The 16,274-nt window shown below is 41.6% G+C and overlaps 1 protein-coding gene across 1 annotated transcript in view; it reads left to right on the top strand.

Annotated features, from left to right (window-relative positions):
• Positions 1 to 16,274, top strand: part of KCNK10 (potassium two pore domain channel subfamily K member 10) — a 137,008-nt gene that overhangs the window by 80,547 nt on the left and 40,187 nt on the right. The window contains exon 3 of the mRNA XM_007188715.2: positions 6,717 to 6,834. Coding sequence (XP_007188777.1) covers positions 6,717 to 6,834 — 118 coding nt within the window. The remainder of the gene's footprint in view (positions 1 to 6,716; positions 6,835 to 16,274) is intronic.

Raw genomic sequence — 16,274 nt, 5'->3', positions numbered from 1 at the left:
AGCACCAGGGGAGTTTGGTGGGGGGCGGTCTTCGAGGGCTCTTTATCCCTTTCTCATTTTGGGAGAGGCTGCAGTTTCTCTGTTATACCTTTCTGGTGGTCCTAATGCAGGGGAGGAAGTAGGATAGAGGAAGCAGGAAGAAAAGAGATTGTTTTATTTATTTTCCAGTTTTATTGAGATATCATTGACATATAACATTGGGGAAGTTTAAGGTGGACAACGTATTGATTTGATATTCTTATTTATTACAAAATGATGACCAGCATAGCCTTAGCTAACATCTCCATCATGTCGTATAATTACCATTTCTTTTTTGTGGTGAGAACATCTAAGATTTATCCTCTCAGTAACTTCAAGTATATAATACAGTATTATTAACTGAAATCACCACGCTATATGTTAGATCCCCAGAATGTATTCATCTTATAACTGGAAGTTTGTACCCTTTGACCAATATCTGCCCTCCCCACCCTCTAGCCCCTGGCAATCACCATTCTACTCTCTGTGAGAAACAGATGTTTAAATTTATTTTTATTGGAGTATAGTTGATTTACAATGTTGTGTTAGTTTCAGGGGTACAGCAAAGTGAATCAGATATATATACATATATATATCTCCATTTTTTTTTCAGATTCTTTTCCCATATCGGTTATTACAGAATGTCAAATATAGCTCTCTGTGCTATACAGTAGGTCCTTGTTAGTTTTCTATTTTATATATAGCAGTGTGTATACATTAATCCCAATCTCCTAATTTATCTCTTCCCCCTACATTTCCCCTTTGGTAACCAGAAGTTTGATTTCGAGATCTGTGAGTCTGTTTTGTAAGTAAGTTAGAAACAGATTCTTTTAGATCTTACCACTGTCACCAACTCTTCCTCCTCCTTCTTTATTTTTTAAAAAATAGGACAAGCATTATATTTCTTTGTGTTGGACTACTTTCTTATGTTTGTCTGTATTACAAAGAAATAAATTGCTTTCCTCTCCCACCTCTGGGAAGATCATGTGCCTACATTTATTACTTTAGTTTGTTCACTCATTTCTTATTTTTTTTTTAAGCAATCTTTTTTTTTTAAAGTATTTATTTTATTTATTTATTTATTTTGGCTGTGTTGGGTCTTCGTTGCTGTGTGTGGGCTTTTCTCTAGCTGCGGTGAGCGGGGGCTACTCCTTGTTGCGGAGCATGGGCTCTAGGCGCGCGGGCTTCAGAAGTTGCAGCACTCAGGCTCAGTAGTTGTGGCTCGCGGGCTCTAGAGCACAGGCTCAGTAGTTGTGGCTCACTGGCTTAGTTGCTCCGCAGCACGTGGGATCTTCCCGGACCAGGGCTCAAACCCGTGTTCCCTGCATTGGCAGGCGGATTCTTAACCACTGCACCACCAGGGAAGCCCCACTCATTTCTTATTGATTGAAACATTCATTTATGAATTGTTTACTGGGTAGGAACTGGAAGTTCTAACTGACAGGCTAAAAAGGAAATTCAAAAAGGGGTGGAATTAAATTTTCAAATGAGTCGCTCTTATCTATAGTATGTTTTTCCTGAAGCTTGAAACTCTCACATAACATGTAGTTTAATTTTTTTCTTTTTGATCCTCAGAAGACCTCTCTGAGCTTGGTAGTGGTTGATCTTGTAATTGAACACGTGATGCTCATTAAGTCTGAGATTGTGGCTTAAAATGATGCTGATGTTGATTGAACCTGTACCCTATAACTGATCCTTTAAGACAGACTGTACATGGCTCTGTTTCGTCATTTCATTATCTACGTGCTTGGACACTTCTAATGGGCTGGCTTATCTTCACTTTTGCAGCCTGAATGGAGAGAAAAAAAACAAACACACTTAAAAGCAAATGCATTTAATTTTAAAAGGCTTTACTTGAGTTCAAACAGTTAAGATTATTAGAAAATACTTTAGAAAATTAATAATGTTAGAAGTATGAATTCAATCAGAACTATTGAGTTAAAAATTATGCTATTGGTTCAAGCGATAACAGTCCATTTATACTGGGTTTCCCCTGTAGGTATGTAACCTGAGTTTGCTAATTCATTTTAATTCTGCTTGTTTGCTGGAGTCTTTCTGATCTATATGATCTAGATAGAATCAGACCTCATTCCTGGGGTTGGGGATCCTCTAAAGTCTTACCAAGAGGTTGGTGACTTGTGAGAGGCCTTATTTTTCTCCTTCTTACTTCTAGTTTTAAATCACATTCTGGCCCACAGTGCCCATAACAGTCCTTATATTTAAAACCACTTCCCCAGGGCATTTGCTTGTATAGCCCACTTTACTGAAGATTTGGGGGTGCGAGAGAGGAATTTATATCACACATATGAAGCAAGTTAAAATTGGGTCCTAGATGGACCTGCTTTTCACAAGTCTTGGGCATTGCTGTAACTGAGCTCAACTGACACTTTGTCTCTTTTGCTTTCCTCTCTTCTTTTTTCGGGGCTTTCTCTCTCTTTTCTCTGTTCCCTCCCTTTCAGGCTATAAAATCAACCTTTCTCCATTTTTATTTATTTATTTTTAATTTAAAATTTAATGCTGAGCTATTAAGCTCTCACCAGCTCCAGCAGCCAAATAAAGTTTGGTGCCCCCATTGACATGTTCAAAGAAGTAGTCTAATTAGAAATGATCGCTTGTGAAGTCCCTTCTGTCTAAATTCTTGGGCAATGACAAGACTTCTCCCTCATCTCTGTCTGGAGGGGAGCACAGGGTGGGGGAGGGGGAGTGTGTCCTGGGTACCATATGCAGAGGAAAGGGCAAAACCGTGGCTCTGGGCCAGTCAAGGCTTGAATTCTGGATTCTCCACTTCCTGGCTGTGTGACCTCGGGCAAGTTCCTTAACTTTCCTGAGCCTGTTTCCTGATCTCGAAAGAGCGATAATATTCCGTAAGTTCTTGCAAGTTGTAGAAAGGATAAAATTGAATAACACACACATTGTGGAAGGGATAAAATGGAAGAACACTTCTAAGACACCTGCCTCAATGTAGACACTCAACAAATGTTAATTTCCTTTCCTTTCAACCGATAGACACTTTCCTTCAGGGTTACATATGTAAACATTAAATATTTATAAATTGCATAATTCAAAGAAAAGAAACTTGAAAAGGAATCTTACTTTGGATTTTTTGATGAAGCAAATAATTATCCCTGCCTGTCTTTGCTGCAAATCTGTATTTTTATACGCAGCACTTGGTCTGCTTAGGATATTTATGTGTAATTCTCAGCACAGTGAGACCTGATTGAACCCAAACTCTTTTTGCAGCTTCATAGAAGTTGTAAATATTAGGTATTGATGGTGTGATCTGTGGCTACCTAAGCGACTGGGGCCTGGAGCTGTCCCTGAGGTATTATTTCCAGGTGGTCCCATCAGAGCTGAATAGACTATGAGGCTATAAACACTAGTTAAGGCCTGGGGCTTGGTCTGATGGCGCTCAAAGTATAGTGACAATGGATATTTTACCAGCAGAAAGGACTTGGCATCTGTCTTTTCTCTAAAGCAGAGAATTGCATAGCCCCCGATGAATAAGTGATCCTTGTAGATTAGGCCGATTTAAACCACAGGCAAAGACACATCCCATGCAGCTGGATTTCAAATTCTGAGGTGCCAGGGTTTATGTTAGAAACAGTGGTCAGTATAATATTTCATGTTCTTAGAGGCAGGAAAGAATAAACTAAAGAGTTAAACAAAAGAGATCTTTTCTTTTGTCCAGTCGGTTGTCTAGGGGGTTTGCAACAGAAACCATATGTGGCCCACAATTACTGTCCGACCTTTTCTGGAAAAGGGTTGATCCCTGGTCTAAAGAGTTGGAAATATCTCATATCAATGAAGGCAAAATGTTACTAACAATGATTGACTTTTTCAGTTCTAATCTAATTTATGGCAACCACTGTCTGCTTGTTTTAACAGAGCTTTATGGGCATTATTTAGGATGAATATAATCCCATTGCAATATTTAATTGTGTCTGGCAATATTCACATGGGGTTATTACAATTTTGTCCAGGGAATGGAGACTCTAGAAGTAGCTCATATTTCTGTCACCTCCGTCTGAAGCCCCTACTTTCCTCACCACAGCTCACCTGATTGAAATCTCTTCCTACCCTCTCCCCTGGCCTGAAGGAGTTTGGCAGGGTCAGCTCAGGAAGGGCTGCTGAGGAATTTTCCACCTTATTCTGTGCATGCTGAGAGTAGGGAAGGATTTCTGGCAAGGGAGTGTGTGATCAAAAAGCCCGTTAAATGTATGGGGGCAGAAGCGTAAGTCCTGGGATGGGGGCATTTCGTGGAGGCTACAAGGTACAAACTGAACCTCCTGGAAGAAATGGGGCCCAGATTAGACCCTGAAGGGTGGGCACCTTTGTGGGAGGGCAAAGCAAAGTTCCAGAAGTATGAGGGGATGTCTCATAGAGTTTCCTGCCCAGGGCTGGAGGCTTTTATAGTATAGTGTGAGATGAGGTTGGAACATCAATGTGGCCAAGTCACTGGGAATTTTAAGGTGTATGGAATTCCAAATCCGGTAGCCAGTGAGGAGTCATTGTTATTTATTTTTAAAAGAAGCCGTGTGTGTGTGTGTGTGTGTGTGTGTGTGTGTGTGTGTGTGTGTTGGGGGGACAGTGAAATGACAGTCACAAAATTGTCAACTATTTGTTAAACCCTGACACAGTGCTGGGCATTGGGCTAAGCGTATTACATGAATCATCTCATTTAATCCTCACAACGACTCTGTGGGGGAAGGCATTGTTATCCCCAGTTTGCAAATGAGGAAATTTGGGCTTAGAGAGGTTAAAATAACTTGCCCAAGGGTCTGAGATGATTAACGAGCAGAACCATGAGAGTCTGACCCAGGAGCCCAAGCTCTTAACTCCTGAAACAAGCTCAGTGTAAAACATTCCAACAGAACAGAAAAAAGGAAAGTGAAAAGGAACTGAAGCCCTGCCTTCCGGGAGGGACCACTTTGGGCGCCAGTCCTTTTAGACATCTTTCTATGCATATGCACAACAAGATGTATGCGTTTTGCATAACTTCTGCCAGGATTGGGTAAATCCTATGACTGCAAATTTTACATAAATGGCAACATACTATATATGGATTTTTTCTCCCAATTTAAAACTAATTTTCTAATTTTAACAAGTGGATGTATAGTGTTAAAAAACAAAATTCAGGGACTTCCCTGGTGATCCAGTGGTTAAGACTTGGCGCTTCCACTGCAGGGGGCGTGGGTTCCATCCCTGGTCGGGGAACTAAGATCCCGCGTGCCACACGGCGAAGCCAAAAAATTAAAACAAAAACCAAAATTCAACCGAATAGATTTGAAGATCTAATGGGCTTTATTCAATGATTTATGAATCAGGCACCATCCCATCTAGCAGCTAGAGGGGTCTTCCGAGGGGTTGTACAAAATGGAAGGTTTTTATAGGAAGAGAGTGGGGCAAAGGAGCTATTATCAAAGAAAAGAAAGGATTATTTTTTAGGTCAGGACATCTTCTTTGGGGGTAGAGGGGGGAAGGAATAGCAGGGGTTTTATCATGCACATTACCTCTTCTTCCTCTGGGGGATGGAGCAGGTCCATGAGACAGGCTGCCTCATTGGTGCTGACCAGAAAATTCCAGACTCGTTGATTAAGATTACATTTCTGGATAGACTTAGAAAATATTATATTTAGCGAGGTAACTCAGACAGAGAAAGACAAATACTACATGATATCATTTGTATGTGGAATCTAAAGATAATACAAATGAGTCTATATACAAGACAGAAATAGACTCACAGACACAGAACACAAACTTACGGTTACCAAAGGGGAGAGAGAGGGAGGGAGGGACAAATTAGGAGTATGGGATTAACAGATACAAAGTACTATACATAAAATAGATAAGCACAAGGATTTAGCACAGGGAACTATATTCAGTATCTTGTAATAACCTATAATGGAATATAATCTGAAAAACAATAACTAAATCACTTTGCTGTACACCTGAAACTAACACAATATTGTAAATCAACTATACTTCACTAAAAGAAAAGAATAAATATTTAAAAAAGATTACATTTCTGGGGAAGGTCATAACTGCAATAAAGTCAGGTATTAAGTGCAGGTTTGATACGATGGACTTTAGCACAAGTTGTGCCATCTGGGCCTGTGCTTTTCTCTGTAACAATAGTATTTCATTTTATGACTGTACCCTCATCCACATAACCAGTCCTTTATAGATCATTGCAGGTTCTTGAGCAAGGAAATCTTAGTAAGCTTTTTTTTTTTTCTATAATCTTATTTATTTTAAATTGCTTTCTTCTCACACCTTTGGGAAGATCATGTGCCTATATTTATTACTTTAGTTTGTTCACTCATTTCTTATTATTTTTTAAAGCAATCTTTTTTAAAAAACGTATTTATTTTATTTATTTATTCTTTTTGGCTGCCTTGGGTCTTTGTCGCTGCACGTGGGCTTTCTCTAGTTGTGGCAAGCGGGGGCTACTCTGCATTGCGGTGTGTGGGCTTCTCATTGCGGTGGCTTCTCTTGTTGCGGAGCATGGGCTGTAGGCGCGTGGGCTTCAGTAGTTGCAGCACGCGGGCTCAGTAGTTGTGGCACATGGGCTTAGTCGCTCCGCGGCATGTGAGATCTTCCTGGATTTATTGGCAGGCGATCCTTAACCACTGCGCCACCAGGGAAGCCCCTTGGTAAGCTTTTCCACTGAACCTCATGCTTTCTCACTTTCCTTGCAGCATGCTCTTGACGCTGACAACGCAGGAGTAAGCCCCGTAGGAAACTCTTCTAACAACAGCAGTCACTGGGACCTCGGAAGTGCCTTTTTCTTTGCTGGAACTGTCATCACCACCATAGGTATCAATGTATTTGCAAGTATCTTTTCCTCTGCAGGCCCTCCTGAGTAATGGCACTGAAGTCAACATTTTGTCCTCATAGAATACATGGCAGCTGGAGGTTCAAAGGAGGCTGATGAAACACTGTCAGATTAATGCAGTACTTGTGTGGTGGCTTTCAATAAAAGGTAGAGCACAAGGAAGAATTTCATTTTTCAAAATGAAAGACCTGGGAAACTTTCGTTTGAAAGGACCTCATGGAAAGGTTAGGGTAAAAAATGAACCTCTGAACTGATCAGCTGAGCTCAAGTTCTTTTTTAAAAAGTGTACTTTTTATTGAAGTTATACATTAAACAGCCAAACTGTGTTCTACAAAGTTTGTTATGTAAAACAGCAGTCTCTGCCCCTCTCCTCTTTTTTCACCTCCCCTGGGGCAACCCCTTTCATTTCTTTTGCATGATTATTTTGAAATTCATCTCCGTGTCTTTAAATGTCACATTGGTATTACACTTCCCGAATTTTATTTTAGAGATGATTTCTTGACTTCCTGTTGTGGAAGATGAAGAATTAGTTCTCTTTTTCCTCCCCACCCCACTGTAGAAGGGCTCTCTTCCCGTCCTCCTTCCTTCCCAGTATAGTTTAATTAGATCAAAAGTGAATGTGAATAGTTGCATTATTTTGCTAGGTAAATGCTCCTCTTCACAACTGATTATAAGGCGAGCTATGATTACTTCCTTCCTGCACCAATTTTTGTCTTTTGTCAATTTTTGTGTGTGTCTTTTTTCTGATACTTGGGGAGTTTTGTATTTTTGCCATAGGGATTAAACGATTTGTCATAGGGGTTAACTTTATAATTATAATCGCATATAATAACCTTAGTGTTCTATTCTTTAAGTAGTATCTATTAGTTCCTTATTATGGGGGATGACATCTCTTCTCTTTCTCCACCACGCAATTTTAGTTGACACCATCCTTTTAATGTTTACTTTTACATTATTAAATATGCTTAGGCTACCATTAGAAGATTTGCCCACTTTAATAACTCTTGGCTCTCAGCTATTATATATAATGCAGTCAGGGAACTTACTCAGCATCTCAACTTCTTTTCTTCTTCCACTATCAATTATTACTCATTGTATCATTCTGTAACATCAGGGTGTATATTTCACATTCTGCTATTCTGTTCTGCTACCTGGGTACTCCCATCTGTTTTTTTTGTTTGTTTGTTTGTTTTTTTTTTTTTTATATTTTTGCCTTGTTTTGTGTCCTCAATTGGTTTTCACTTCAGTTACTTTTTTTTTTTTTAATTAATTAATTAATTTATTTATTTATTTTTGGCTGTGTTGGGTCTTCGTTTCTGTGTGAGGGCTTTCTCTAGTTGTGGCAAGTGGGGGCCACTCTTCATCGCGCTGCGCAGGCCTCTCACCATCGCGGCCTCTCCCGCTGCGGAGCACAGGCTCCAGACGCGCAGGCTCAGCAACTGTGGCTCACGGGCCCAGCCACTCCGCGGCACGTGGGATCTTCCCAGGCCAGGGCCCGAACCTGCGTCTGCTGCATTAGCAGGCAGGTTCTCAACCACTGCGCCACCAGGGAAGCCCTCCCATCTGTTTTAGTAATAGTTCTACAGTTAAGTATTGTTGGTGTTCATCTCTAGCCCTGGTTTTCATCATGGTTTTGCTATAGCTTTTGTCACCATCACTTGCTTGGCTGAAACTCTTCTTCAGGTAGTTGCCTTGAGAATGGCTCCAGGGAGCAATATTCCCTGGGTTCTTGTGTTGTTCAAAATGGTAGCCTTATACTTGAAGGGCAGTTTGGCTGGAAATGAAACCCTTGACTCACATGTTCTTTTTTAAGGAGCTTGTTGGATCTCCACTTTCTCCCAATGCTTATGTTGCTGTGGAGAAACCTGATGCCAGACAATTTTTTCCCTTTTATAAGAGACTTGATCTTTTTGCTCAGCTACTCAAAAGGTTCTTTCTTTATCTTTCATCTGATAACACTACCAGGTTTTGTCCCTTTTATTTCAGGAGAGTTTTCTTGATTGCTATTTTTTTTTTTTTGGTAATCTTTTATTTATTTATTTATTTATTTATGTATTTTATTTTTGGCTGTGTTGGGTCTTCGTTTCTGTGCGAGGGCTTTCTTCAGTTGTGGCGAGCGGGGGCCACTCTTCATCGCGGTGTGCGGGCCTCTCACTGCCGCGGCCTCTCCTGTTGCGGAGCACAGGCTCAGTAGTTGTGGCTCACGGGACCAGTCGCTCCGCGGCATGTGGGATCCTCCCAGACCAGGGCTCGAACCCGTGTCCCCTGCATTGGCAGGCAGACTCCCAACCACTGCGCCACCAGGAAAGCCCCTTGATTGCTATTTTTAAACATTTTCTCTGCTGTATGATTTTGGTTCTGTTCTTTGGGGATTCCAGTTATACACCTATCATCACTTCTTTGCTTGTCTTCTATGTCTAGTGTTTTCCCTCTACTTCTTTTTATCTTTAAATTTTGGTTTTCAACTTGTTAGTATTATCTTCTCTTCTTTTTTTTTTTTTGTTTTTTCACAGTGCCTACTCTGCCATGTGCTTCTTCCAATTTTGTTTTCATTTTTGTGATCATTAGGGGACTTTTTTCTTTCCTACTTTTTCCCTGCATTCTATTAGCTCAGCTCACATTTCATCTGCACTTGTTATCTCACCATTTCCTCCCTGATTTCTTGCATCTTTGTGGTTTCTCTGTGATGATTCTTAGAGGTGATTACTTCATAGTTGTTTCCAATTTTCGTCTGGTTGGGACAACATTTTTCTGCTGAGTGTCTCACATTCACTGGTAAGTTTAGCTGCTCTTTCACGTTTTTAAAAAATGGAAGCTTTATATTTATGCTGGGCCAGTTTCTTTCTTTTTTATTATTTTTTTGGCTGCGTTGGGTCTTTGTTGCTGTGTGTGGTCTTTCTCTAGTTATGGTGAGCAGGGGCTACTCTTCGTTGCGGTGCATGGGCTTCTCATTGCAGTGGCTTCTCTTGTTGCAGAGCACGGGCTCTAGGTGCGCAGGCTTCAGTAGTTGTGGCGTGCAGGTTCAATAGTTGTGGTTCGTGGGCTCTAGAGTGCAGGCTCAGTAGTTGTGGCGCACAGGCTTAGTTGCTCCGTGGCATGTGGGATCTTCCCGGACCAGAGCTCAAACCCGTGTCCCCTGCATTGGCAGGCAGATTCTTAACCACTGCGCCACCAGGGAAGCCCCTGGACCAGTTTCTTTTTCACATACTTGATGCCAAATTAACTGGATATTCCTGGACCAGCTCTCTGCGGAACATTTCCATGGGCTGGGGAGAGGAGAGCAGGGAGAAGCAGGTAACCTTTCTGGTAGCACATGCCAAGACTCTCCTCTTTCCTATTGTCAAAGAGACAGAGTGCTTCCTGCAAATATGGCCCATCTGTGTTATTCTCTGTATAGCTCTGCCTCTTCTGTTTTTCTGGATCAGATCAAGTTTAGGGGGGCTTCTGCTGCTCTCCCTCTTCACCCTACATTCTATACTTGGTACATATAGGGATATCTTTTTTGAAGTTCAAGGTGAGACACTCACTTTCATAACTGGATTTTTGCTGGCACTTTCTGAGATTTGCCACCTATGGACCCTCTCATCATTCTCTGTACTTCTTCTCTGTATTATTTTCCCATATTGCTTCTGTGCAATCTCATCTTCTTTTGGTAATCCTTACATATATGGTGGAATCTGTAGATTGCATCCCTCTCCCAGCTCTGCTGAAAATGAGTTTGAGAGTTATCTGCCCTCATTTAGTAGTAAAGTAGTGAAGTCACACTACAATAAAAATTCTCATTCAGAAGAATGGGAGACACACAACAGTCACCGGTTCATAGCAATGTTGGACAGACAGTGGGAGGCTCTTCTGCCCTCGAAGTGGGAGGATTCCTTCATTAACATTTGTTTATACTCTTTGGGAGGAAATCTCTTTCATAGCTCAAATCTCTCAAATCTCATAGCTCTCTGAGGCCCAGCTTTGCCTTCTGGGAGGTTTTTCCCTCTCCCTTACTTTTTGGTGTTGGAGAGTATGCCTTTTTTGGGGGATGCATCTTTGACGATTGACTTCCTATTGGCACAAGTTTCAGAAGCTAAGCGTTGTTTAGAGGCGCAGGTTTTTGTTTATGGTTATAGACCTCCTCTTTAGGACCTGTGTTCTTTTTACATCGGTGCAATCAAGAAAGTTATGTGCAATAAGAAAACTGGAGTGAGAGAGAATTGTCATTCCTTTTTAGAATGCCTCTTAATCATATGATGTACTAGGTTCACGCTTGCAAATCTGCAAATACATTAAGATCAACTATACAATTAGTAGAGGTGTGCATTACGCTAGTGAGTCTAGGGCCTAGAAACCTTTCAGACACTCCAGACCAGATTAGGTCATATTTGTCCTCAATCCCACAGCATCCAACAAAGGAAGCAGGATGACATGGCACCATTTGGTGTAATGGCAAAAAGTGCTATACGCCTCAGCATCCCCCGAGGGCATCACTGTAGTAGATCAGAGAAGACCAATGTCAGGTTAGATTGTGTTCAACAGTCTGGTTATTAAGATGGGGAAATGTGTCATGTGTTTTAGGGGGATTTATAGTAAAATAATTGAAATTGAGAAAGTCTAGGCCACTTCAAGAAGTACATTTTGGAAAGTGCACTCCAGTGCCCAGTATTGGACCCATGAGACATTAGTGTATATTAAATAAAAAAGAAAATTCTAATATTCTTATTTTTATAAGATGGCTAAATCAGTGGCCTATATGATGCACTGAAAAACATTATAGCTACGCTGGGATGCGCACCCATTTATCGTGTTAACTCATTAAGATCCCAAGGGCTTGGTTTATTGAACAACTGTGTTCATTGACCCACGTGACATTATGTAACTGAGGAATGGTGGTTCCAACCGCCTAATGAGGAACATTTGATGTGTAACATCTTCTGCCCTTTTTAATGTGCTTACACTGGAATCTTTGAGTTTGTGCAAATGACTCAGTTTCTCCTGCTTGGCACCCATTCACTTACTCACTCTTGTCCTGACAACCATTTCCCTAATGGTCGCCTTCCCCACACTTGGCTCCCAGGCCACAGGGGAAGAATCACCTTGTCTAGACTGAGAAATCCAGTGCCTTTTGTTTACAATAACCAAGACATGGAAGCAACCTAACTGTCCACTGCCAGATGAATGGATGAGGAAGATGTGGTACATATATACAACAGAATACTACTCAGCAATAAAAAAAGTATGAAATAATGCAGCAACATGGATGGACCTAGAGATTGTCATACTAAGTGAAGTAAGTCTGAAAGAGAAGGACAAATACCATATGATGTCACTTACATGTGGAATCTAATACATGACACATATGAACCTATCTACAAAACAGAAACAGACTCACAGACATAGAGAACAGACTTGTGGTTGCCAAGGGGGAAGGGGGTGGGGCACGGATGGACTGGATATTTGGGGTTAGTAGGTGCAAACTATTACATATAGAATGGATAAGCAACAAGGTCCTTCTATATAGCATAGGGAACTATATTCAATATCCTATGATAAACAATAATGGAAAAGAATATAACAAAAAGAATGTGTGTGTATATATATATATATATAACTGAATCACTTTGCTGTACAGCAGAAATTAGCACAGCATTATAAATCAACTATACTTAAATTTAAAAATGTGAATTAAAATTAGATTAGAACCATAAAAAAAAGAAATCCAGTGCCTTGCATGTGCGTGGCCACAGCCCTGAGTTCAGAGACAGACATGAGATCTGGATTAGGCCAATAAGCAAGCCAATTCCTGGGCTTTTGCTTGAGCTTTGGAGGAAGTGACTTCTCTTTCTTACTGGATGTAAATTGGGAAAAGGATAAGCCTGGGACCCTACCATTCATTTTCGTCCCTTGAGGGTTTTTCTGCCTAGAATTCAGCTAACAGTAAAGAAGCAGAGTAACAAAAGAGGAGTGATAAGCGGGGTCCAGCTTGCATCCTTTGAGCTTGGAATGAAGCTACCCATGAAGAATTAAGAAATACATGTTAAATATCCTGCTATTTACTGGGTTCTGTACATTTCTCTTTTTCCTTAAGCAAGTGTGCATTGGGTTTTATCTCGCCTAAGACTGAAAAATTCTAGCCAATGCACACTTATGGCTCAGAGATCACAGAGGGCCAGTAAGTATCCTCTGACATCATAGCCAGTGCCTGACCCTGCTGGCCACTGCAGCTGCAGTGTCCCACCTTCTTTGGGCTACTTGCTCTTGATTTAAAGTCTTAGAGCTTCCTACTGGGTAAGCCCCTAAGTTCATATGCTGGTGTCCTGGCAACCTGGGATGCTGTCGCCTCTATAGTGAGAGGCAGGACACTGTGTCATATCTGGGCAAAGGACAGAGACCTTTCCCAAAATATGAAAGAAGGTGGAGGCTGAACAGGAAACCACTACAAAACAAGCGTAAAGCAAAACAAACAAAAATAAAACCCAACCCAAACCACAAGTCCGCTTCAGTATCATGGCTCAGTGTTAGTGTTAGAGATTGGGTCCTTTTCTATTCAATGGAGAAAACGCTATTTTCTCTCTCACTTTGTCTTAATTGAAAAATAATGTGTTGTGAGTTGAACACCATTTAGCTGGCTAAATTTTGACTCCAGGGCGGAGGGTCTTTAGAGAGTCATACCATTAGAGAATTCTAAGGAAAACATAAGTACAATGTTAGTAAGAATAATGAAGTGAGGAAATAAGGTTTTTTCCCCAATTATTTAGTGGTAAATTCATTCATCACAAGTGGTAGCAAGGCTTATAAGAAAACTAAGAGCCTGCTAATTCTTCCCGTTCGTGCTGAGAAATTTTCCGTCATTTAGGACACAGGCAGTAGAGCAGCTGGAGCTGAGGAGCGTTTTCATTATTTGTGAAATACGCATACATTAGCACGCTTGCTTGATTTCACATAATGTGTGACATAATTCGGTAAACATTTTCCCATATTACTAAGGTTCTTTGAAAAACATAGGCTTTGATGGGTTCCATTGGCTCTACTATCAATGCTGTAATCATATGTTGTTGGAGTCTTATGCAGTTTTTACTTTTGTGATAGTGTAACATCACGATGAAAATCTTTGTTCATGAATGGTGATCGTCATCTCTGGCTGTTTCCTTGGAAAGATCCCCCAGGGCTTGCCGTGTCAAAGGGCCTGGACCTTTTAAAGGCTTGCCAAATTGCTCTCCAGAAAGACTCTCTTGAGTACTATGTACTATGTACTATTCAGACACAAAAAAATGTGCTCATTATTTAGAATGTGTTAGAGAGATCTTAGGAATAATAGTCTTTTCCTGAGAAGCAGTGATATTACTCCGTATCAGAGGTCCCTTTGATCTGAAAATATCAAAGCTTCTTTTTTTTTAAAAAATAAGGTTTTCTTGTGCTCAGATATACAGAAAGATCTACAAGTGTATGGGAAAAGGGAGAACATTCAGGCTCTTCTTGAAACCAGGAGCCATGCCAGAAGACTAGACTGTTGTCTTTGTTGAGGCCATTGTGCACCCTGTTCCCTTTCTCAGTAACTAATTCTGATGTGAGAAAGTCCCACCTGCCTCAGTTGTTGACTCTGCTGGTGGGTCTCCAGCAACTAGTTTTTCTAAGCTGGAGGAATGATACTCCTGTGTGCAGATTCTTTCCCACAAACCATCACTCGTGGAAGGGCAGAAAATGATTGAGTTCTCACCAACAGCTATGGAATGCAATTAGATTTCATCTTTGAGGCATTTTTTTTTTTTTTTGTCTTGGCCGCACTGCGTGGCATGTGGGATCTTATTTCCCTGATCAGGGATGGAACCCATGCCCCCTGCAGTGGAAGTGCAAAGTCTTAACTGCTGGACTGCCAGGGAATTCTGCATTTGAGGCATTTTTGGATTAAGTCACTTGGCTCTACCCATATCCTAGAGAGCCCCTCATCAGGTCCCAGACGATAGTCAGTAACTGTGTTCCTTGCCTGGTGGCCTCAGTTAAGAACTGTACTTGCCAAGGGACCGAGGCAGCTATTTCTACTTGATGAGCACTTGGATTGGATGTTTAGCCCATGGCTTTGGGAATAGCTGTCACTGCGGCTAACACTTACTGGGTACTTACTAGGTGCCGGGAACTGTGCTCCGCATACATTATCTCACTTAGTTTCACGTTAACCGCATGAGGTAGGTACTCTTATTTGCCTTATTTTACTAATGAGAAGACTGAGACCCAGGGATGTCAAGTAGCTTGTTCAGTATCTCAAGGTCGGTAAGCCATGGAGCCTAGATTTATTCACCAGCACCAGCTACATAAGGCACAAGGCCCAGTGCAAAATGAAAATTCAGTCTTTTGCTAAAAAAAAAGATTAAGAATGACAAAATGGCCAGGGCAGAGCATTAAACCAAGCATGGGACTCTTCTAAGTGTGGGGTTCCGTGTGACTGCACAGGCCACACGCCCATAAATGCACAGACAGTAGGCTTTGAGAACATGTACTCTAAACCAAATACCAGAGCTGAATAGCACCTGGTTTGCCCAAGATTTGACTTTGGCATGTAAACAGCAAATGGAAGAGTTTCATGTGCGCTACTCATGCCTAAGTCCTCTTTAAACACCAGCTTTCTCTTTGGAAAGGGCTTGGGCTGTTTTCTAGCCAGGGGTGACCAGAGCTAAGCACTGCCTTGGTCCTTCTCGTTCACAACAGAATGTTCTCTCTGGGCTGGTCATCTCCTGCCAAAAGTCACCAGAAGCCAGTTGGCGGAGGAGCTCCTGGGACTTCTTCTGCTTTATGAAATCCAATTCTAACGTCCTGGGCTAGTTCTGCCCGACCAGCTGCCTCTCACTTCCCAGCCTTTGCTGCCCCATGGATACCCACAACCCAAATCCAGCTGTGGGCCCACCCAAGCCATTGAGTCAGCCCAGCCTGGGGCACGGGCATTTTGTCCTTTGTCCTGGTGCTATAGGAGAACATTGGAGTTTCCAGAGGGAAAATAGGAACCAACCCTGTTTTCTCCTGGGGCTTAGTTCTCCTGGAGACACATGGCTTAGAAATGATTCCTTCCCACAGAAAACCTGGGGCAAGATGATAATTGTGGACCCTTACTGAGGGCTTATTCTTCGCCTCATGCTTCACATGTATTTAATCTCCACAGGTTACTCATGCTTCACATGTAACTCTTTAAGCTATAAGGTAGGTGCTATTAATAGCTCCATCATTCAGTCGCAGAAAGCGAGGCAGAAAGGTAAATTGCCCAGGATCTGAGAGTTAGTAAGTGGAAGAATCAGAACAGGAATCCCTGCAGTCTCGAGTTCTAGAGCCACTGTTATACCTTACTTCAAAGTTCTATCAAGCCTTCTGGAAGGATGGGCAGGGAAGTCTAGCAGGCCCAGTACAAATAGAGGCAAAAATCCAGGAATGTGGCCCTCTTGTTGCCTCC

The sequence above is a fragment of the Balaenoptera acutorostrata genome, chromosome 3 (assembly GCF_949987535.1).
Source record: "Balaenoptera acutorostrata chromosome 3, mBalAcu1.1, whole genome shotgun sequence".
In the NCBI taxonomy this organism is placed as follows: Eukaryota; Metazoa; Chordata; class Mammalia; order Artiodactyla; family Balaenopteridae; genus Balaenoptera; species Balaenoptera acutorostrata.
This window is presented reverse-complemented; position numbering and strand designations above follow the sequence as displayed.